This window comes from Haliotis rubra, unplaced genomic scaffold, assembly GCF_003918875.1.
Source record: "Haliotis rubra isolate DU_JTF1 unplaced genomic scaffold, ASM391887v1 Scf2, whole genome shotgun sequence".
NCBI lineage: Eukaryota > Metazoa > Mollusca > Gastropoda > Lepetellida > Haliotidae > Haliotis > Haliotis rubra.
This window is the reverse complement of record NW_025766002.1, coordinates 3,472,059-3,497,199: the sequence shown is the minus strand read 5'-3', so window position 1 is coordinate 3,497,199 and position 25,141 is coordinate 3,472,059. Positions and strand designations below refer to the sequence as shown.

Here is a 25,141-nt window from a genome sequence, read left to right as displayed (position 1 = left end):
ATAGGTATAGGAGTGCGATTAGTAACTGACGATTATGGTACTAAAGACTTTCTATCCATCATATATTGTATACAAGGATGAAGTCATCCAATCAAACGATACGATGTGTACCAATATGCCTGAAAACGGCAGTAAATAAGCTCCAATACATATCTTTGACGTCATTTCCTTGCGAGAATGTACAAATGTAATTGGATTGCACCAGTCAAGTAATAGAAGTTGACAGAAGGGATATATACAAGTGAATGAGTGAGTATGTTTCTTACGCAATTTCCAGCAAGAAATAAGGTTGACACGTTGTGCCCACTTTTGGAATCGAACCCTGGTCTACGATATGGCGAGCCAATTCTTTAACAAGGATCCCACGCCATCACTCAATTATATAAGTGGTTCTAATATAACAGTTACTGTTTCCGTCTCGGTATTATCGCAATGTTTGCCCTGAAGAAGGATGGTATCGGCATCCGGACGTATGTCACATTGATATTGTCATAAATCCCTGATCGCGTCATACCAAAAGACGTTAAGATATTGTACTTGTTGGTCGCTCGCCATTAATGGGTACAACAAGGACTCGTCGGCTCGGAGTCAGCATAATGTGTCCGAGTGGGTTATTCGTGCTTTACTGCGGCATGGTATCTCAGTGAGCTAGCACTATAAAAACAGCTTAAGTCTGGACTGGTACAAGCAACCACACGTCGTCATATGAGCAAAATAATCTTGGGCGCGACGTTAAACCCAATTTCACCACATCTCACCTGATATTGTTATAAAGCTAAAATGCATCTTTTAAACAAGAAAAGTATAACGAACCCATTATTGAGAATTGCGGTTATGTAGTGATAGAATTGATGCTATCACTGCTTGGTAATTAATCAGGGGATATAGAACACAATAACTGGGAGTAACAGGATCCAAAAGACCCTTAAAGTGTTAGTTAACGGTGAATCACCTATGAGCAGTTTACAGTAATTATCCGATCATGAAGGACATGAGACCATGGACTGATGTAACTTTAAACGAATCAGAAATATTGTATCGGCACATATGACAAGGGCGAAGCAGGCTAGAACACGTTAAGAAGATACCGTTAGGACTAGCAAAGTGGTGCGGGTTTCAAAGTCAGCAGAACGTTCGCATCGCTATCGTTGTAGGTGCACGTTTGGTAAAGAGCTTGCCCTGTCCTGTTCAGTCCGAGTCACCTTGTAGTGAAGAGTGGGATTGAGTAAACCTACGTGAGTATAGAACCTGGTGTTGATTTAATTATTATACAAATGTACGCCAGTACATGAATACAATGATGTTAGTCAGGAGTCCCGGTCGTCTGACCACTCACTTCTTGACGTAGCATCCCCTACGGAGCAAGCGAATGCAGAACTGGAGCTTACATCTCCACAAAACAATGAGGGACGGCCATATTAATAGGTAACTGTTAGTGGGGTTTACTGACGCCCCATCGGATGTCACGACAATAGATATAAGCATCAGTCCGTATTCGGATATATATTAAACAGGATGATTCCATTCAGAATTGTAATCGAGATCGGTCTCACAAGACGGTACTCATCTAGCCAATCTATATGGAATATCTGTCACACAACGGTACTCATCTAGCCAATCTATATGGAATATTTGTCACAAGAAAACGACTTGATCCTCACGTAATCATGAAAGCCCCCAGCCAAGCTCTAAGCAACCAGCTTATCTCATGTTCCATTGTTTTTCAACCATTTTAGCATTCACCAAACAAACTCCACAAGTGTTCTAATGCTGGTTTAGTAGCATGGAACACAGTTGAGCTTGCTCAAATGAATGGAGACTCAGTGAAAAACTGCTTTTCCATTTGCAATGCACTTTCAGGGGCACAATTTGCCTTGACTTTTGCTTGTGACGGTGCCAGCGACGGGCAAGGATACGCTCACCATTTCGCGAACCTTTGCTATCGTCACTACTTGGAAGTGATTGATAAACACAGGAAGATTATATAGTCGGAATCGTGCAATCGATTTCATAAGTTTGTTTAAAGGGCTGTATTGCCTTTTTTGCAGCATCCTTTAAGTCCATCTACAAAATACAGACACAATAAGTTAACACACTTTGAATAACATGATGCATATGTACAAAATATATTGTTAATGAGTAAACTGAGCCCTCGTAGAATGGTTTCTGTAGACATGCATAATAGTTGGGCAACCGAACACAAGTAAGGCGTTTGTAAGTAGATTTTGTGTTTATGGTCTGAAGAACACAGGTCAATGGCCGCTCATTAACTCAGGATTTGAGCCTCATTGTTTTCTCTCAGCTCAATATTCATTCGGTGTATGTTTCATATTCTACCGAAAACCGGTTCTGTGAAACACGTATGCTTACACACGCGCCATACACATGTTAAACACGCGCGGTCAACGGGTGCTCTACTGCTATGGACGCCGCCCATCACCCGTGTCACATGCGTGTTACAAGCTGTTGACCGGGGCTGATTCTCAACGCTTCTCAGAGGAATGAACTTGTAGGTAGTTATGCAAAATACTCAATACAGCTGCATCATTGATCACAATCGTGGTCAGTAAAACTGGCAATGATTCATGACCGGCTTCCATCATTGTTTCCATTGGCCACATATTGATTGCCGCTTAAAACAGACAGCATGTCTCTTTGTTCCTACAAATATTTCATGCTTAGTGCCCTATCAACACATCTTACAAGTTTGGTAAATTGATTACAAATAACAACCCAACTGAAAGCAAAGGTGAAAGTACTTACCACTTACTCCTTTTTCTTCAAGACTTTTATCAAAGTCTTAAGATAAAGAGCAAACATTCATTGGACACTGCTGTAATTCAGTTCCACAGCCTCTTTGTTTTGTTCTTAGAGTCGCTGTACGACACAAATCCAACGATGCAGTGATACTGGCCATGAAATACAGTGCTTTAATTGAAAAGGAAACAGAATAATGAAACAATACATTTCCAAAAGTGCCCTCTTGGAACAGGAGGAGGTAATATTGATGATTCTCCCGTTCATTTTGTGGATGTAAATCGCAGATACGAACCGTAAATAAAGCTCTGTTAGATACCGTTCATGCTGAAGGTCAAAAGGAGATTTCAAGAAATTCACTTATGGGTTAATCGAGGCAATTACCTGGAATCTTCAAGGAAGAATATTGATTGGAAACGTTCCCCAAGTCAGCATGAAGGTAGATGTGCATTCAAAAACGTTATGTGATCATGATTTATGGTTATTGATTAATTGTACTTTTTGTATTGTAACTGCTGTCCAATGCACCACGGGTATTTATGATATTTTAAGTTGATGGTGCAACGCGACCTGACCCTTCTGCTTAACGTCAGGAAAATCAATCAGCCTTTCTGAAAATCCGATGGAATCATTGAGGTATTTGAAGAAAGAGAGAAGTCAATTATTTCTTCGGTGTCAAATAACGGCAATTGTAATTGAGTTAATATTCGAAAACATTGAAGTAAATGTATTGTTATATCATGTAATTAAAGAGCAAGCCAACCAAATGAGAAATACTATTGCACTTTTGCACTTTGTACAGATAAACTGCCCCTTTACTCTCCGTCCATAGCCTCACACTACACCCCAACGCCGTCCCTACATCCACAACACCTATCCACACTCCATCTCTGTCTGCACCAACAACACACATGACTCTCCGTCTCTACATTCACACAGTACATAAACAGTCTGTACTTTCACCCCATACTACACATCCACACTCCTTCCACGCATATCCGTACAAAGGCCTGTGCTTAAAAAGTTCCTTCTAGAAGCGGTATAATACTATGCTCACATCCATTGCGACCGAACAAATCTCACCATGCCCCTACCAACAATATCCCGACTCTCCCCCTCCGCTCAGTCTGACAAATCTGCTGATGTTTTATGAAAAAATATTATCAATATTGATTTGTAAAATCATATTCTCTCACAAATCCCGTTTAGATTTCATTCAAGGTGCTGGAACAGTAACAGCATATTGTTTAAGATGGAAGAGGAATATTATATAGCCTAAGGTGATATAAGCGTACCATAATGATGGATGTCCCGAGGACGAACTACTTAAATCGCGTGTCATAGCAAGACTGATGAAGACTCAAAACAGTGGGAAGGTTTCACCCAAATTGCATCCCTATTCATCAAAATTGTGTAACAATATATTACAGCCAAGAAATGCAAAGTAACTGCATTAAATAGTTAATCCGATTTTCATAAAAATTCGAATAAATTGGATTCCATTGAACAAACGATGATCTCCCCCAAAGTGATCCCAGTATGCCTGCCCTACATTTTTAATAGAATTATTCCTGAGGCTCGTTATTCAATAAAAACTGATAGTAACCAGAAACGGATGACTGACAGAACTAATACAAGCTTCTAAAGTTACAACCATCAGTTATGCTCGTTTAGATATTTTGGACTCTAGTGACTGTCAGGGCTTAAACCAAATATCTAACTATGTATTTGAAATGTAACAAAAGCGTTATTTTTTGTATTAAAGTTTCCATTCCCTATGTTTCGCTCCAGAACAAACTGCAGTGTAATAGGAAAAGGGATTATACTGTTACACTGTATTTACGCTAATATTAGCGGCCTGTAAATAATCGAATCTCGACTACATAATCCAGTGATCGACAGTGTGAGCATTTTGTCGTCGGGGTTCGTTTATAACGACCAAGACTGACCACACCATCCATTTGCTTGCCTCTTACCACGACAATTCTAATTCTAGTTCTAATTCTAACCCGGAAATCATAAGGGTAAATCATTAGAAAGAACACAACGGGACGGTATACTGCGTCTGCTAAACATATTTTCTGAATGCATATAGCTGTAAACCATCCATAATGACATAATGGTTCTAGACTAATAGCTGCACTTTACATAGCTATATAAGAACAATGGTTTTCCGCTTAAAAAACATAGCATAACATGTATCGCTTGCTATCGATGGAGCGTTGTTGTATCATTGGGATGAGCCATATTGTTTAACTACATGGCCAGTCAAGAATATCCTCGCTACGACCTATCATGAGGAAATGCACACCCACACTAATAAACTATTAGGAATATTTTAGCATATTTTAGTATCTAATTGTATCTGTTTCTGAAATTGAATTAAAGATCATCATTTAACGTTTCAAAACGAGAAATGGCAAGGAAGGATGTCATAACACAAGCTCTCACCACATGGTCAAAGAATTCAATTAAAATTGTCTGTAGTGCTAGTCTTTGAAACCTTACACATTTGCAACACTCCTTCCATGAAAGCGAAAGCCAAACGTAACCATCTACACTCTAATAATAGTTTATACGAAGTTTTGTCAACAGAAGCAGTTTATCAAACGCATTGATAAAGCTGTGCAAAACGTTGTAGAATGGTAATGTCAGTGGGGTTGATTAGTAGTTAAAGCGTTCACACTGAAAACCCGGATTCGATTTTGCACCTTAATACATTGTGTGAAGCCCATATAAAGTGTTTCCCGCCGTGATATTGCTGGAATACCGCTACAAGCCGCGTGAAACTATACTCACGTACTTGTACAGGAGTAACACTATGCAGAGAATATGTTAGCCGATATTGCTGGTCATACATTTCCTTTCACATCTTGGTAAAATAAAACACATTCTCTGAGCTACAGTCGACCGTTCTTGGGATTGTGACACAATACCTAGTCCATCTTCAGAAGATGACTCGATACCTAGTGGATGTTTGGCTGGTAATCCTATGCCAAGTCCATGTTTGGCTGGAGACCCAATACCAAGTCCATATTTAGCTGTTTACCCAGTACTAAGTCCATGTTTGGTTGGTGACACAATACCAAGTCCATGTTTGGCTGATGACCCAATACCGAGTCCATATTTAGCTGTTTACCCAGTACTAAGTCCATGTTTGGCTGGTGACACAATACCAAGTCCATGTTTGGCTGGAGACCAAATACCAAGTCCATATTTGGCTGTTTACCCAGTACTAAGTCCATGTTTGGCTGGAGACCCAATACCAAGTCCATATTTGGCTGTTTACCCAGTACTAAGTCCATGTTTGGCTGGTGACACAATACCAAGTCCATGTTTGGCTGGTGACCCAATACCAAGTCCATATTTGGCTGTTTACCCAGAACTAAGTCCATGTTTGGCTGTTGATCCAATACCATGTTCATGTTTGGCTGGTGACCTAATACTTAATCCAGTTTTGGTTGGTGACTCAATACTTACGCCATGCATGTTTTGCTGGTGACCCAGTACTAAGTCCATGTTTGGCTGGTGACACAATACTTAGTCAATGTTTTGTTGATGACCCAATACCAAGTCCATATTTGGCTGTTTACCCAGTACTAAGTCCATGTTTGGCTGGTGACACAATACCAAGTCAATGTTTGGCTGGAGACCCAATACCAAGATTTAGCTGTTTACCCAGTACTAAGTCCATGTTTGGCTGGTGACACAATACCAAGTCACAATACCAAGTCCATATTTGGCTGTTTACCCAGAACTAAGTCCATGTTTGGCTGTTGATCCAATACCATGTTCATGTTTGGCTGGTGACCTAATACTTAATCCAGTTTTGGTTGGTGACTCAATACTTACGCCATGCATGTTTTGCTGGTGACCCAGTACTAAGTCCATGTTTGGCTGGTGACACAATACTTAGTCAATGTTTTGTTGATGACCCAATACCAAGTCCATATTTGGCTGTTTACCCAGCACTAAGTCCATGTTTGGCTGGTGACACAATACCAAGTCCATATTTGGCTGTTTACCCAGTACTAAGTCCATGTTTGGCTGGTGACACAATACCAAGTCAATGTTTGGCTGGAGACCCAATACCAAGTCCATATTTGGCTGTTTACCCAGCACTAAGTCCATGTTTGGCTGGTGACACAATACCAAGTCCATGTTTGGCTGGAGACCCAATACCAAGTCCATATTTAGCTGTTTACCCAGTACTAAGTCCATGTTTGGCTGGTGACACAATACCAAGTCCATATTTGGCTGTTTACCCAGTACTAAGTCCATGTTTGGCTGGTGACACAATACCAAGTCCATATTTAGCTGTTTACCCAATACCAAGTCCATATTTGGCTGTTGATCCAATACCATGTCCATGTTTGGCTGGTGACCCAACACCAAGTCCATGTTTGGCTGGTGACCCAATGCTTAATCCAGTTTTGGTTGGTGACTCAATAATTACGCCATGCATGTTTTGCTGGTGACCCAGTGCTAAGTCCATGTTTGGTTGCTGACCCGATACTGGTAGTCCCTGATATATACGTGAAAGTCATCTCTTTATTAGATGCAGGATAACGCGTATGTGTCATAGGATGTAGAATAACTATGAACTGGATACAGTTGCGCTGCTAATGTACCCAACCCCAACACTTATTCGAAGCATGTCTTTTTTAATCTTCAAATTGGGATAAACTTTGTAACTTTTGTGTATTTATCGAAGGATAAAAATCAAAATAACTTTGCATATATTTATTTACAAAAAGAATGAAGAAATTGCGATGATAATAGAAGTAAATAGAAGTCTACACCATGAAAAGGGATAATTGAAGTACGGATACAATTAACATTAGATTTCTAAACACCAGTTATATATTTACAACATATTGGGAAATATTACATGTAGAAATTCTCCAAGGCACCCTAAGAAATTTTGTTGATATCTGTCGTCACAAACTACTTGAAATATTTAAATATTTCGACTCCGTCATTCTCACGGCTGATGCATGGGTCAGAATGTATGGATAGATGGAGGCAGGCAGGCAGGCAGGTAGGTAGGTAAGTAGGTGTGCGAGCGCGTGCGTGTACAGTGTGGGTATGTGTGGTATGTCGTTTTGTCCCTTAAATGACGATCTTCAGACAGGTAACAAGAAGTAGCATCTTGTCTTTTGGCATGATACAGCCGGCAGACTCTCTATCCACAACGGCCGTCTCAAAGAAAGGCTCTATTTATTCTATCTTATTCTATACTCATGATGAAATGGTAAATCAAAGTAACATTGACTTTCTTTTAGCTCAATGGATTTTGTAAAATCCTAACATTATGAGTGACGACATATGATGCACGAGTGTAGCTATTCAAGTGTATTTCAAGTCATATGTGCACCCTAACTTCATGTTTGACTCTCCCACAGCGTCGAATGTATGCACATGAAAGGTATCATCACCGTCAGGACGTTCTTGGATGGGCTGAGACATTTCCTCCTGAAACTGAAGAGCATTTATAGTGATCTACGTGTCTATATACACATGTGTGTGCAATATTGCTGAGGTACACGGATTTTTCAGTATACAGTGAGGCATTAATATGTAACAGAGGAATACATTGAAAAGAGCTTAGTATTTGGTATTATCAGCAACGCTTACAATCATACTCTTGTCAACCTTAAGGAGCTCTGCCTGTGTTGGGACATCAGCTGTTTCTGTATGTGTTGAAGAATCAATGACGTCATCTGAAAATGGTAACAGTGGGTCAGCAGTAAACCTAATGATGTCTACTTTCTCTAAATGTTACACATTTTCATGTCATGCACGTCCTACTCATTTGGACAACTCATCTAAATATTCTTCGTTACGCAGATAAATGCCTAAACATACTTAAGTAATTTTGATGTGGGCATATAAGCACACCGATACTGGCATATCAGTGAAACTCACATTTTTCACAACAATTATTGAACCGTAAAACACACATGTATCTGAAAATGACTTGAAAGGTCATAACAAATCCGATAAAATAATAGTGTTGCGTTCCTCGTATCTTTCTTAACGCTACGCGTTCGGTTTTAAATCACATCTAGTAGCTATTACTATTTCGTTATATATCTCTGATTTTCCAACACAGTATGTTTATCTCCATTCCACCATAACCGCGTTAATAAGATTTAAAAAAAATGCTTATTGTGTTGGAAAATCAGAGGTCTATAACGTGATTATATATCTCTGAATGACTTTAATTAACCGATCACCATCCAGCATTTACTGAAGTCATGGTAGAATTGATTGATCTACAGCAACCCGTCCTTGTGGTTAGAGGTGACAACACACACGCGCCCGCACGCACGCACGCACGCACGCACAATGGACCTGGATAATCCTTACCGTTTACATCATGGAAGCTAGTGAGGGAAAGGCTTTCGGCTGTTGTTCTTCTCTCTGAATCATGAAATACATTAAAACTTATTGGCATTCAAGTTGCATACCACTGTCATTGACGTCCCGATGTGACATATCACGTAGACACATTCTTGTACAGCTATATAGCATATCCTGCGGTAGTGATACTTTTATCAACATCACATGGACTAAGTTTAACAAGTATTTTAAGACGGTATATGTTGTTGAAAACTGGAAATATCACAGACTATTGACCACCTTCCACTATCTTAAAACTGCCAAGGGCCATATTGATAGGGAGCCTCGGACATAACCCGGAACCAGTATCTCTTAAGCTAATAGAGCAATAGTCCAAAACATTCATCTGTCTTCATAGCTGTTTATATTCCACGTAGGTCAAATCACGCGCGTGCCACCTTCGTGGCATACTCACAACTGGTCATCCATTGTCCACATTTATCATCGATGCTTCGGTCAAACTAAATGATATAATGTCAAGTTCCCAATAACAATGTCAGCGTAAGTTTTAACAGTAAATGGAACAGGTATATAATACGGACGACAGTCACAAATCAGTCGGCTGTCTAGTAAATTCATCCAAGTCTAGTGGTGTGTGTGGGTTGGTTGAGTAGAACCTCTTGCCAAGCTAATTCCCCAAACACTTGCGTTGTCTACTGTCTAGTGTTCATAAGCATTACTTATTTTGTTGTAGATGTCATCAGTGTGTCCGTACTACTGTTTTGTGGCGTCGGGCTGTATATACTATTGTGTTAACATCTGGTGTCATCACTGATTTCGATGGTCCATTGCTCTTTTCACAGCTATTTTGCACTTAAAGGCACTATATCGCACTACACGTCTCCAAAAATAAATAATGCTTTTCTCTCAATAACACTAACTATCAGTCCTCAGGGAAGCTACCACATATTTTATTCCAAAAATACGTATTTAGAATACAATATTAAACTAAAAAGTGCGTATGAAAAAATGCAACGTTGTATTAAATCGGCTCTCGCGCCGTCTAACCGTAAAGGTATGTCCCTTTGGATCGCTCTTTACGCATATGCTACCCACAACTTGTGATTGAAACCAGTTCGACAAACACCGACAACATCGCGTGTGACAGTTTTCGATGTACGGAGCAATTGTTTACATTCCATATATGGCAAGTGTTCTCTAGACGCTGGCAAGTCTGAGGGATAATAAGTATTTTATTGCATCAAAAGGAAGCTAAAGTGAGTGCATATGCCCCAGTATGTGTAATATAAGCCAAAATATTGTCGAATTTCTTTGACATTGTGCCTTTAACATCAAATGGCATCTATATCCGAGTCAAGACTGGTAATTCCTTTGCACGCTTTTCAGCTGACGTTCTATAAGATGCCAGGAGTTAAAACATGCTGTCGTCAATGTTAGTTGCGCGTGTGTTAATAAGAACAACCATATTACTAAATATCGATAGATCGAGCCGATAATCGTTCTTTTACCCCATAACAGGGTTACATACGCAAAGAACATTGTTTACTTTGGTTAAGGTGATGCCGTCAACAAGTCGGAAGTTATGAATTCTATTGAACTTACCACTTTTCCTCTTGTCTTGAAGGGCTTTCCGCCTGGTAAAACAACATTCCGTGACTTAATATTCAGTGCATGCTCATAACAAAGCATTATCGTTAAATTGCCAAACATATATAAACTGAACACTATTCTTGGAATATTAGTTGGCTAACACAATATATAAATACTGATTTTTTGCATAAAATATATCAAACAGTGGTAAGAAAGAGTGACAAGACTTTAACGCAACATTTAGCTGATCACTGATAATACCAGGACTGACGAAAATATATTAGTAGCCTTATTTCGAAATAACGATTATATGTACGCGTGATAAGGTATTCCAAATAATCAATATTCGACATGTGTGCCAATTGATAATATAATAACCTTCGATAACTAAAACTTATCTGATAGCCATTGGAATGGTTAGATTAGGCTCTATGACTGATATTGTCAGTCTTAAAATCATCGTCCACAGTCAAAACAACGTCGTTTTAACGAGGATTACGACGTGTCATTGAATCACGAAGAAGTTATCCCTTCCCTGCATTATCAATGTTATTACCTTTATAGAGTTTGTTAATTTCTTTATTTTTTAAATCCTCTTTGTGGACACAGACATGATACTCCTATTGTTATCATTTTGTGAAGATGATTCATTAACACATTGTCAACACACAGTCTATATTATTAATTATTCGAAGTATTTGGCCACTTTTATCATATTTACGATTTACAAAAAGAATGTAAGTGTATTATATTATACATTATCATTTATGAATATGACATCATCGATTCTCCAACATATTTCAAAAACACTTGATGCTGACTATGAAGAATATGGTGTAACGAAATTACCATTTCCTGCATATGGCCACTGTCTTGTAAACAACATACCCAACACAACATATTGCTATAGTAAACTGAGAGAGGGCTATACTGATGACGGCGCCTTCAATCCGAGGACTAAAGGATACTGGCCCTGTAAAAGACAGACAACTTAAAATAATATTTAGTGCGGCAAACTAAATAAATGTGATTACTTTGAAAATCAGAAAAGATTTCTAAACATTTATCAGTTATTATGTAAACGGCACATTCAATATTTTGCTATTCCCGTTCAAATTATTGTATCAATAGTGCCTATGAGGACGGAGCAGCACCTGATGGAAGGTATCAGTATATAACATCTACAGTGTAACCGACCGAGTGAGGACGTAACAGCACCTGATGGAACGTATCAGTTTATAATATCTACAGTATAACCGACCCAGTGAGGACGGAACAGCACCTGATGGAAGGTATCAGTATACAATATCTACAGTGTAACTGACCCAGTGAGGACGTAACAGCACCTGATGGAAGGTATCAGTATATGATATCTACAGTGTAACCGACCGAGTGAGGACGGAACAGCACATGATTGAAGGTATCACTTTATAATATCTACAGTGTAACCGACCCAGTGAGGACGTAGCAGCACCTGAGGGAAAGTATCAGTATATAATATCTACAGTGTAACCGACCCAGTGAGGAGGGAACAGCACCTGAGGGAAGGTATCAGTATTTATTACCCACGTGGTCGTCACACGAGTGTCGTTTCGCGTTGACCTGTGTCGTAACGACTTGACCTGAGATTCTAATGATTTGATAACCGACGACGTCTCAATTAGGCCACGTTGTGACGGAACTACTGTTTCATTCATAACAGACACGTGAATTCATTCATTCTACAACTTATATGCATTGTGGGAATGTAAACATTGCGAACGTTGCCGTGTCGCTGTTTAATTGTGAGTCTAACTGAGACAATATATCCGTCGAAAAACATAAACGCAATGTTTCCACTAGTGATGTTAGCCGAGTGAAGCAACTGCAAACTAAAAAACGGGGTGCTACGGCGTAGTTTCATGTAGAAGGCTGTACGAGGCGATGACAACTGACATGCATCGTAACGTCGGTTACCAAGGTTGCAGACGACCAAGGCGTAGTGACGTCATTTCAATGTGACGTCATGCAAAAGGTGTACTACAGAACAAAATTCTTCCGCAACTTCTTTTAATTATGAAACCGGTTTCAGTTTGAAACCATAAAAATAACAAAAAAATACGCTATTTTGTCAATTTAATGCTTGTAAGACGTGGGTAATAAATAAAATACTACACTCGGTCTCAAAACATACGAATTATACGAAACACGTGACCTTCCTATGGTTTCTGACCTCGGACACTCGTTTCGTATAATTCGTATGTAATGAGACCTCGTGTAGTATTCTCTATATAATATCTACAGCATAACCGATCAGCTAGGGACGTAACAGCACCTGATGGAAGGTATCAGTATATAATATTAACAACGTTACCGAAACTCTGTGAGGATGCACCAGTCCCTGTTGCCTCTGAATCAGCACGGCCTTGATTAGTATCTGCATTGCAATATTTTTAAATACTAACAATGTTGGATTTAAGTTGGAGCACAAGTTAATTCTAAGACGGCTTTCACACTGGTAAACGTATCCATAGAATTAGTTTGCTTAGAATACAGTGTACGTTTGAGAAATTCAGATCGTGTTTAGGTTAGAAATTAGAACTTTACACTGCTTACACTGACAAAACCCCTTTTTGAACCTGTGAAAGCGGGGAAAGATCACTGACAATTCTTATTTACTATACCTTTTGTGGATTCCTGGTGAGTAGCGCAGCTTTCATTACATTGTCCATTACGAAGGCACGCTGAAGGGCATGGTATGTTACAAAAGGTACCATAATATGATGCAATCTGGCAAAATGTCTCACATTTGTTTCTCACAAACCTACTTCCGCAGTTGAGACATTTTATCTTACAGTCCTGCCCCGTCCACCCACTGCGACAACAGTCACAGGTTTTGTTCACCTTGTTGTAATTGAGACATGGATCCTTGATTCCAGACAGGGGGGATCCTGCAATCATAGGATAGCTTGTTTATCATAGCTACTTGCCCTGAGGGTTCAGGCCAAGGGTTGTATCAGGGGCAATAATACTGAAAACGACCAAACAATGCCTGTAACCTTGAAAACTGGTTTGTCAACTCGGACAACAACGGCAGCATGGACAATATAGACAACATGAACAACAAGGGCAAGAAGAACAACACAGACAACATGATCAACTTGGACAACGTGGGAAACAACTACAGAATGAGCAACATGGACATCATAGACAGAATGGGCAATATAGGTAACATGGACAGCTTGCACAAATGGGCAACAAGGGCAACACGGACAATATAGACAATACAACGCAATAGAACCTGTAAAGATACGGGTTAGAATCGTATCCCAACTGCGCAGAGCAATGCTCAATATGTTGATCAATGGATTGTCAATACAGCCATACAGCCGGATTATTGCTGAGTGCGACGTTAAACACACAAACAGACGCAGTGCATTGGGGTCCCGCTCGTGTAGCGGAGACGACTGGCCGAAATGGCGCTAAGTGTATGACGTCACTCCCTATACAAGCACTGCACAAATGATCACAACGGGTGTTTTTTAGAATGGAAACCGATCTGAAACCTACGGAAGCGTCCTAGTGCCACAGTCTGATTTTTTTTTTCTCCTAATTAGGAGATACTATTATTAGGACTTAGCTATCTCCTAATTAGGACATACTATCTCCTAATTAGGACTTAACTATCTCCTAATTAGGACTTAGCTATCTCCTAATTAGCAGATAGTTAAGTCCTAATTAGGAGATAGTATCGTGACGACATTCAACTTTGAACCGATATACAAAGGCTCGCTGAGACCAAACTCGGCGATACGACGTGTGGCAACTCAGCGATCAGCGCTACACGTATACAAAATATTTGTTGCCAGATTGTTTGTAATTTGTGTCAGATGTTCCTTCAGTTTAATGTATATGAAACCCCAATGCTTACTAGATCTGTCTATAGGGGATACCGAATGAAGGATTCTTCATCAATCACTTGTACGTAACAATATATGAACAAAACAGCTCAGTCTAGAAAAAAAGGATCACCACGGTCATTTCCGCCACGGAAAATGATATTTTCAGTTTCGTTTTATACACTATGTTCTTTAAATATTAAACGTATGTTTTTAGATACATAAATGCGGCAATAAATGCTTAAATGAATGTCAGTCTAAGGAATCCCCTTTATTATCGATATTTACAAAAGATAACTTGTTTTAATTCGCAAAAAGTTCACTGTCGTTGCTATAATGTATGTCGTAAGTACGGTGACATTACAACAGGTCGTTATTTTGGCCGTAAGTCGCTGAGATTCATTTTAGTTGAGACAGAAACTATGTGTTCCTCTACACATCATGTACATACTACCTACTGCATGCAAAATATTTATATATCCTGGGTACAGCTCACATTGTTACCATGGGCTTCCTTGGAGGCTAGATCACTTCATGAACCACCATTGCTTGGATCACCATGGCAATCTTCAGGTTCAAAATCCTTGCAGTTTCAGGAGTAATTGTCGACATGACAGTTGCCAAAGGACGGGCGACTGTCACTTGTAAACTGTCGTAAGATGCGGCTAAAATGGATCTGTGGACCGACTCGATGACATGGGTCATCCCTCAGATCAATCACAGGATTATCTGGTTCAGGCTCCGAGATTTACAAGCAGCCGTCAAATAAGCAGTTCAATAAGGGGTTGGAGAATGACAAAAAAGAAAGGAAAGTCGAAATATACGAAAGTTACACAAGATTTCTTTTCACCGAGATTAGGAACAGAAATCCTACCTTGCAAGCAAAAGGTCGAGGCTATTGCGATTTTCAGACAGTTCATGGTTCTTGGTGGTTGGAGGCATAGATTACATCGGCATGCTGTAAACAAACATCGGTAAAACGAACTTTCAAAGAGTCTTAAATCAAATTAGATTCAAGCAAAGACGTATATACACAGGATTGGAAGCCTTAGGCGATGTGCGCCGCGTAAGCTGACCGTGTTCATTGATAGCGAGTGATAACGTTCCCCGGCCGCGACTCGCGATTGGTTAACCTTTGACCATCTTGCGCTTGCGCATTGCTTTCCGTAGTTACCAAAACATCCGGATAACGCAGCTGTCAGAAATTTTCTCGACGCGATACGTCATGTGTATGTGCATGTCACATGTTCTATACTTGCAGTGATGATTTACTCATCTATGTGATATACCAACTGCGATCGCTATATATCTACCCAAATACAAACAAACACGATGTCAGATTATCTGTATTGGGACGAATCCGATGTCGATTTATCGGCAATGTTGGGTGAATGGACAGAGTAATGAATTAGACTTCAGTTCGGATTCATGGTCTGAGGACGAAGATAACTCTACCGAACGACCAAAGCCCAAAACCAAGACAAAACACACTGACACACCTTCCGTAAAGAAGACATGCTACCAGTGTCCTCTGTGCCCCAAACAGTATTTGTCCGTGTCAGGGTTCAGGGTCACGTCGTCAACAAACACAAACGATACGATGTAATAGGTGAAATTACTAATATAGTGAATATTTCCATATATGTGATGGTCAGACATAAATGCAGTCTTGTTGATGCAAATAATTAAGACCACAGCATATTCAAAGGAATATATTCTTTTGTTTGAGCCCTTATCATGGTTAATTGAAAGTGTTTAGAGGTAATGCTTAATAAAAATAATAATAATAAGGCACGGACCCACTCTGCTGCATTTGATGTTAATCTGTAAACATAATAATAATAATAATAGTAATAATCACAGAAGTATCCTACTGTTATCTGTACATATGTTTTCAATAAGCAGATGGAGAAAGCAATATTAATATACAATTATTTTAATCCAGTCAGTCAGCACAAGGTGTCAAACACACACAGAAAGCTGGTGATATTACTGCTGTACCTGTCTGTGACAAGGGTATCACCAACACATCAAGCAGCATAACAACCTTTACTGACAACTCATTTGCACAACTGCTTGAGTCTGCTGTCTCGAAGTGTGCAACAACCCAAACCACAATTCGATCACATCAAAATCTGGAGGTATCATGGTTGAGATTGGCTAGAAAGCAGTGATTTCTTCACCTGTCACAATGCAACATCTCGAAACATTAATCAAGCCACCATTACTGGACACATTGGCCGTTTTGGAAAGACAAGCTCTTTCTCATCAGACAAGGAATTAATGTTTAGGAAAATCCATGCAATGAGGACAAACTTTGAATTTTAAGCCAGCTTAAGATCCGTGATCATGAGAGCTTCCAGAGACAGAAATGCATGTCCACCTGTTTAGTCAGTGTCTGCTGGACGACCTCCTCAGATCAGCTGTTAACAATTTTACTATAAGTCTGCAGATGGACACAGAGAAGTCTGCAGAATCATTTACACACCAAGACAACTCTGTGCTCTTCTACATATCGGGGATACTTGATTTATGCTATGAAAAAAATCAAAAAAAGAAAGGAAATACAGCCTCTGCATTAATTATGAAAACCTTTTGTGCCTCATCCACTGAGAAGTCTCCTGATTTTGTTACGAAGATAAAAAAGTGGACTCTGAAGGTGAACCGTGGTGGACTGAAAGTCTGTGGTGATAACTTTTTCTTTCTTGTCCGAAAGATAGAGGCAATATGCAGGCAGGCATCTAATTTATATTATCACAACAATGATTCAAAGACAGCACTGAAAGAGACAATCTTGCAAGATATCACAGTTTCTTACTACTGGGACAAGCTAACTGACTCTGAGGATAAATTAAAAACATCAATCTTAGAGAACATTGTAGATCTATTCCTAAGACTCCGTGGAAGGGCCACTGCAAAACGTGTGCAAAGACAAAGCAGCAGAAGGAAAACGCGTAAAATCAGTTTTCAAAGGAAAAAATCCCAGTCTCTGAGAAAACGATTGAGACCTTACAATGATTAACCTGATAAATATGATATTTTATAATATAATCTGGGATTTGGTATTATTAGGTGAATTGTGTCCCCTGATTTTATCATTAAAAAAAATAAATGTCAGAGATGTAAATCCATTTGTTCCTACTCAACCTTGCAAGGTCAGTGCACATTATATGTGGCAATGGCAAGTATCTCAGTTCACTGTTTCCGATCATCAGTATGACAGACAGACAGACAGACAGAAAGACTGACTCATGGTTTATTTCAGTAACAGAGCTCCAGCCCAAAATATAAACTTCATCACAATTATGTATACAATGTGCATTTACGTTTTTCTTGTCTTATTTACATGGTAAAAATTGCCATACATCTCTTATTACATCACTGTTTACTATTCCAGCAAAATTAATAATGATGTGATCAATACTACAATATTTCTTCATGTACACGAATATGTTTTACAAATATAAAATACATTCATCATCCAATAGAAACATACCCTAGTATTCACATGATTTGCAATACCTCTCTTCAAAATGACATTTTCACATCTACCAGTTTTCTAATCTAAATGTACAACATTTAAAATAGAATTAAAATCACTGCAATAAAATATTTTATGTTTTGACTGTAGAGAATACTGGGACTGAAATAAGTTATCAAACAATTTTTGCTTAAAAAATCATTAACTGTAGCTTTTTGGATAGCATAGTACATTTATATCCAAACAAAGCCAAATCCATATTGAAATAGAACATTTTTTTTATCTTCTCAAAAGTAGTCTTGCAAAGGTAGTCTTCCAGATTCACCTAAATTTAAAACAATATTTTTACAAGTACATTTTCCAACATTAAATGCATTTGTACAAAATTTAGTTTAGTTTTCATTAAATTCACATTCATACCATTTGTTTCACAAAAAAATTCAAGCACTGTAAACTTTCTTTGTAGCTGAACACAAGTATGAGATATGGCTGAGGCATCATCAGCTAAAATGAGTGAATAAATATTATTCATAGCTGGAATCTATAAGTAAAATGCCTCTATAATTTTTGGGATTGTTTTTACAATTTCACTGGTGGCGCGTTGTCCTGTGCTTAAAGCTCAGGTCACAAATCGGTGAAGTTAAGCAGCGTCGAGCTCGGAGAGATCTTGGATGGGTGACCGTGTTTGGCAGCTTGACTCCTGAGAGTTTCTAGGACTAGTCCTGCCCACAACGAAGCACATGTCATACATGTGGTCTCACCTTAGGAAAGTGAGTTTGTTCAAAATTGCCTCTGTTCACCCAGCAGGAAAATGGGTACCGGTGGAAAAAGTCATATGACTATAACCTTCTAGTGCCTAACAGGCAGCTTGGGTTATCGGGGGTAATAATGGCCTTGATTGTTAGCTATGACACATTATTATTATTATTATTAAATATTCCTCAAAACTCTCTCTATATATACAGACATTGATAATGATCTCTGTGAGCTGCAAGACCTATAATTTTGGCTGCAATTATCTGTAAACCATGGTGGATGTACACCCACAGTATGAGTTGCGCATCATGTAGCAACTTTACAAATAAAGATACAGACTCATCAATGCTAGAATACCTGCAATACATCTGCCTGTACAAGGTATTTCCATAATCATTTAACCACACAAATTTACAAAATATTTCATTTCATATCCTTATGGTCATTACAGCTGTTACCATGGTTACCTGGCATATGGCTATCTACATTGTTTACAAGAAATCTCTAGTGAAAATATAATCATGTTTATGGAAAGTTACATGAAAAATCAAATGTACAAATACCAAAGTATCCTAATACATGGAAATTGATGAGGATGCCAACATGTTGCACCATTATGTGTGACACATGTAAAGTGAATTCACTGGTCATTAAGTACTCTGCCATACCCTATGTACTCTGAATGTGCGCCACAGTTCAGCAAATTCATTGCCATAGTTATTATGCGTTCATGTTCCTAGGACTGTCAAACACAGTGGGGTAGTACTCTGCACACTACACATATTCAACAATGTCATCAGAAATGTACTTTAGAAAGTCCTTCATACTGGCATTCAGATCACCACGAGGAAGACATGTTCCTCTGGATAGTCTGATTTCACTCTGTTACTGTAATAGTCCAGTGTTGAGATACCATCATTGTCACAGCCTTCACAGATTGGTGAATTCTCTGGAGATATGTAGGGGAATAGTAGAATTATGTATCTGTCACACTTAAAACATACTGTCTCGCCTTGAAGCTGAGCCTTTCAAAGTTTTCATTCATGATCATGAAATAGGATGTCACTTGATTATCTCATCCTCTTTGCTAGTGGCGTATTGTCCACAGCAAGTGATCCCTGTTGTCTTTTCTTGGAAACGTTTCCCCGAATAGGAGCAAGTGCTTGAGATCCAATTACTCTAAGTTCAGAAAGAGTGTTCCGGACATCAAAAACTGTTGGATTGTCGCTCGATCCACCTTTATGTCTATAATGAGGCGAAATGTTCTTCAAGGGGATCTTGATTAAATCTGTGGGTCAAAACAAAACTTGCTCCTTCATGCAAAAGAAACTTAGTGCATTCTACAATGGAGTTCACACTGATATGGAGACCATTCAATGTCTGTTGACTCAGCTTCATATTTGTTAAGCTGCGTAGAGTATATTGTCCTGCCCTGTTCATTACTGCCACTTCCCAGTCATTGAAATATTGTAGAAACTCATCAGTCAGATAGTGAAATCTCGAGTCATCTTGTGTCCTATATGGTTCTAGGTCTGGGTTCCTCTTGCGTTTTGCCTCCTCTAAATGTCTAGTGTTAAGACAGTCGAAGAAAGCGATTCATATGGCGAGAATAAATTTCACAGTTTCTGTCACATGGTCCCCATAAAGTTCTTCCAAAGCATCTGCAACTGTTTTGCTGAGTAATTTGTGCAGCTAGGTTTACTTTCATCTTTGCAAATGATGATAAATGTACATGATGTCTGGTTAATTTGGGACATAGGGTAAATAATGGTGTTTCAACATGATCTTCATACAAACGAATAATATGAGTCCATGAAATGCATTTCCCACTTTTCCAAAGATTTCGTGCCAAATTATGTGCTCCAGAATTTGAGAAACAGTTTCTTGTTGTTTTCAATAAGTGTGGGACATCAGATATGAAATACAGTTTCCTGGTGGGAAACGAATATGGGTTTAAAGTCCAAAAAGTATTCTGCAAATTTTCATCACGATGTAGTTTGAAGAATTTCCTGTTAGGTGTTGCCCCATCACATGTAATAAACAATGGCTTCAACCCGCATTCAATCGTTAGTATTCTCACAGTTTCCCATATTGGAGGGTATAAAGTCGCTGAAGTTATTCCATCAGTAGCCAGACAGAAAAATGGATACTTCAAAGATGTAGTGATGCCTCTCACCATAACAACCAGAATGGATTTTGCAAGTTTGGGATCACTGTCAATAAGCAGATTTTCCATATTACTGATGTCATTCCGGTTTTGTCCAGCTCTACATATCCGACTAACTTCGCGCTTTTTCTTGTCATAAACCAGTCCTTCTGATACTTTAATTTCATCTTGGAGGATCCCAACATAGGATTTCCATTCTTCCTTGTACATTCCACATTTTTCAGCCTGTTCAATCAGATGTTCAGTAAATCTTTCATGAAAGCCACATGTACTTTTCGGCAAGACATGTGAATAGTCAAATAAAAGCACGGGTACTTGGAAGAGCAATAAATCCAGAATCTCTGGCCACATTGTAAGCTTTCTGACTTTTGCTCACGTAAATACAAACACCACTTTACCATCATAGGGTGCCACCTCATTCGTGGTTGTTTTTGAGTTTTGCATACTTTAGCTGCTGGTCCCAGAAGAGCCTTTGAGTGGAAGTTTAAGTCTGGATAACTTCTCAAGACATCACTTGTGTATTGTTCCACAAGTTGTAAGAGTTCTTCGTTTTCACTGTAGCTCAACACATGTCCTTTTGTTTTGATGACATCAAGCACCCGTCTTTTTAAAGTCGGTCAAGTTCTGCTTGAATTGATCTCTTCTCATGTTTTAGCATATTAATTTTTTTTAACCAGATGAATTCTGTTCATAGTACTGTGGGGTGTTTTCTTCAGAGAAAATGTTGACACAGTGTGGGCCTTTGGCGTGAATCCTTCTTCCATGAGAGTATTTCTGTACAGATCACAGTGTTTGCACCTCCTCTTTGATTGAACCAGTAGACAGCAATTAGTTGAGCGTATTGTTGACTCGTATGGAATATCACCTCTGATAGCATGGATATCTTCCCGTGAGGCAACAGCAGAGACACAACCTGAACTCTTGTAAATTCCAACACCTGAGGGCACCATGGATACATACTGAGCCTCAAAGTTTCCCATGCAAATGTCCCATCGGCTCCAGTTTGGACTGTAACTTCTGGATGTCTTTCACAGAATGATATATATGTGGAAGACCAGTCCAAAAATCATGATTAGTATTTACTTCCTTGCCATGGACAAATAAAGTTGGTTTCAATGACTGATTGATGATCAAATTCAGTCTCATGGCCTGGCTAGGTTCATGATCATATGGTTGAACAAATCTCAAACCATGTTTATTGGCACCAGAAAACAGTAAGTGTCCAAAGGCTGATAGGTCTTGCTTAACTTCATCCATAAGGGAAAGATATCTTGCATATGTCCTCTCAGTCAACAGTCTGCAAACAACCACATCCAGTTCATCTTCAGCATTATACTGGAATACTTTGTGGAGAACAACATAAAACGCATTGGCAGAACAGTTGTCAGAATCTGTCACTTCACTGTAAAGGGGTGTGGAAGGTGATGGATTGCTGTCTTTTAGATAGAAATTATCCCATGCAGTTTCCCATCCGGCACTCTCACTGCAGTCTTTTCTGAAAAGTGCAATAAATTACAATGACATCACATACAAATAATATTTGTTTTACAAATATTATGTAATTAAGAATATATGTCAATGAATAGAAATGGATATATTATCACTCATTGAAACACTTCAGGGAGAAAACAACATCAGCTTTAAAAATAATAACACACATATAATATGGATGGAGATGACTTTACAACACCATGACAGAACTGTTTGTTACATGTCATTGTGATCTAGCAAGTAGCTGTCTCATATTGACACATGGTAAACATATGGAGAGGCGAGGGTGGGAGAGATGTCAGAAAGGGGGGTGGAGTTGTTTGAGTGGAGATTGAATGGTGGTATTCATTTGCCCATATAGTTGGCATATTAAAGTTTGTCTAAAGTCTGGTGTAAAAGTGTGGAAATATTTATAAGTATTTTTTGTATAAAACAGTACTGTGTATTCAAGAAATATTTTAAAGAACAAGAAAATATAACAAATCTCAAATGTTTGTGGCTACTCACATAGGAAATGAGTAGGAGTGGTCTGCAGCAACATGTTCAACTTGCTTCTCTTCATCATAATGTTCATAACTGTGCCGCCTTTTCTTTCTGACCTATTGCCTTTCTCTTGGACACAGGCCGAGGAGTTTGAGGCATCTAAGATACAACAGACATAATGAACAATGATAAACACAAAATATATTACTTACAAACACCTGCATGAGCTCTTATGAGCTCAATACATAACACAGAGTATATGGCAATATACACCAAAAAGTAAGATAAATTATTGATACAGAGACTTTGAAATTATATCATTCAGAAAATTCATTGTGGTTCAATGCATTTAATATAAATAGACCATATCAATATACATTTTTATCATATATGACATGCATTATCTTGAAAACATGTGGAAATAAAGATTCCTACCAACTCGACAAGTAGTATGCTATAGACCATGACAGACCAAAACAAATATTGCAATATACATATTTGTAATATATGTTTTCTAAAAATCTTCATTACTTTGGGTTAAATAGACATGTATTCTATCATTTTATCAAAATAAGACAATCAAATATTTCCGATAAAAAAAACGAAAATATCAGGACTACTGATGGTGATACATCATGTACATAGGTGAATAGTGATCAGATAAAATTTAACATTTTTAATTGCATGTTTTGAGGGCGAAATTGACGTGAAACTAATAAAATTCTTCATGAATACAACAAACATAAATTGAAATTTTAAAATTCATTTTGTCTGGAAAATATGGTTCAGTGCATGATTTGGAAATTGTGACAAAAAATCACAATGGATATGGACGATGCCACTGAATATTTCTATTTGACACAAATATCATGACAATCGCGAGTGAAAATCTATAAATAAAAATATATTTAACCATTTACAACATCGTAAGTACATAGAGAATAAATGGTTCCATTATCTGACCAAAGTAACTAAGGACTTCCTGCACCCCCTGCAACGTAAATTGACGCACAAATAGGACATAATGTACAATTTTGCAAACTGAGCGTGTCAACCATATTGGTTTCGAAGTCAGCGCCACAAGTGACGACTGGCCAGCAGTTCAAAAGGATTCTTTGCCAAAATAATAGTTAATCCTTTGAAAACAGATGCCGGTGGCTTTCGTTTATGTTCTAAGTAATGATAATTCTTACCTTTGATTCATGAAATGCTATCTAAATGCCGCATTTATCTGACATAATCCCACATATGATGCTATCCTTTCCGGTGTCCAGCGTTAGCGAATTACCCACGATGCACAGCGCGCAGACACCCCTGTTGCGGCAAATGAGCGCGACCCACATCAGAGCGAGACTGTCAGTGGAGGCTTCCAATCCTGTGTATATACGTCATTATCCAGCATATTTGCCTCACTGAACTTATAAAATGAGGTGCGATTGCATAACTATTTCATTCTCGTATTTCACTTCATGTATATATGAAGACACTCACCTTTTGTAAGTCAAATAGTCTTTAACAGCATTTCACCTCGCTTCAGCATGTAGAACTGATAGCTACGAGTCGTACCTTCTTAACGCTGGACTTATCCGAAGCTGATTGTGCGCTAGCTTTCACAAACGTCTGAGGCAAGTTAAGGAATACAGGTACATGACTTTTACCAAATATTTACAATACTTTCAGGTAAAAATGACCAGGAAGGGGGTATATTACACGCCTAATGCTGGAAGGCTCCATATGTGACAAGGATCTATTTGTAGCCCCTCCGGGGTTTTCCTCAATGGCGTGGCGCTATATTGAGCAACAATGTACTTTCGTGTGAATAGACGCGATAAAACCCTTTCCACCATCAATGAGTCGAACCCACACCCTGAGGGTCAGACACCTAATCACTAGTCGAACAACTGTTAGTCTAGACCACGAACTTTGTGCACCACTCTGATAAGTGTAAATTGGCACCGCTCCAAGTGCAATCCCTAATATAACGTGTTACATTTGACCACTTTCTAAATGGCATTGTGTATTCAATGTTCACCCATGTTTTGAGTTGGTATGTATGTATGTATGTATGTATGTATGTATGTATGTATGTATGTATGTATGTATGTATGTATGTATGTATGTATGTATGTATGTATGTATGTATGTATGTATGTATGTATGTATGTATGTATG

At 38.7% G+C, this 25,141-nt stretch overlaps 2 protein-coding genes across 2 annotated transcripts in view; both read right to left on the bottom strand.

Annotated features, from left to right (window-relative positions):
* Nucleotides 1-2,813: 2,813 nt before the first annotated feature.
* LOC124275365 lies at nt 2,814-24,704 on the bottom strand. Its single transcript, XM_046710886.1, has 10 exons — nt 24,461-24,704; nt 15,466-15,549; nt 13,377-13,643; nt 13,067-13,129; nt 11,563-11,686; nt 10,726-10,757; nt 9,130-9,183; nt 8,395-8,480; nt 8,141-8,232; nt 2,814-2,877 (listed from the first exon to the last, which is right to left on the bottom strand). Exons 2-10 carry the CDS (start codon nt 15,509-15,511, stop codon nt 2,841-2,843), a joined length of 801 nt encoding a protein of 266 aa, XP_046566842.1. The 5' UTR covers nt 15,512-15,549; nt 24,461-24,704; the 3' UTR covers nt 2,814-2,840.
* The window catches only part of LOC124275266, a 28,382-nt gene continuing 25,202 nt past the window's right edge, over nt 21,962-25,141 (bottom strand). The window contains exons 2-3 of the mRNA XM_046710748.1: nt 22,994-23,080; nt 21,962-22,490 (exon numbers count right to left, since the gene is read on the bottom strand). Coding sequence (XP_046566704.1) covers nt 21,962-22,490; nt 22,994-23,080 — 616 coding nt within the window. The remainder of the gene's footprint in view (nt 22,491-22,993; nt 23,081-25,141) is intronic.

Coding starts and splice junctions, on each gene's coding strand:
- LOC124275365 (XM_046710886.1), bottom strand. CDS start 15,511: ATGAACTGTCTGAAAATCGCAATAGCCTCGACCTTTTGCTTGCAAG. Junction 9,184..10,725: donor TCAAGACAAGAGGAAAAGTG/GTAAGTTCAATA, acceptor TTCATGATTCAG/AGAGAAGAACAACAGCCGAA. Junction 8,233..8,394: donor AGGTTGACAAGAGTATGATT/GTAAGCGTTGCT, acceptor CTTCAGTTTCAG/GAGGAAATGTCTCAGCCCAT.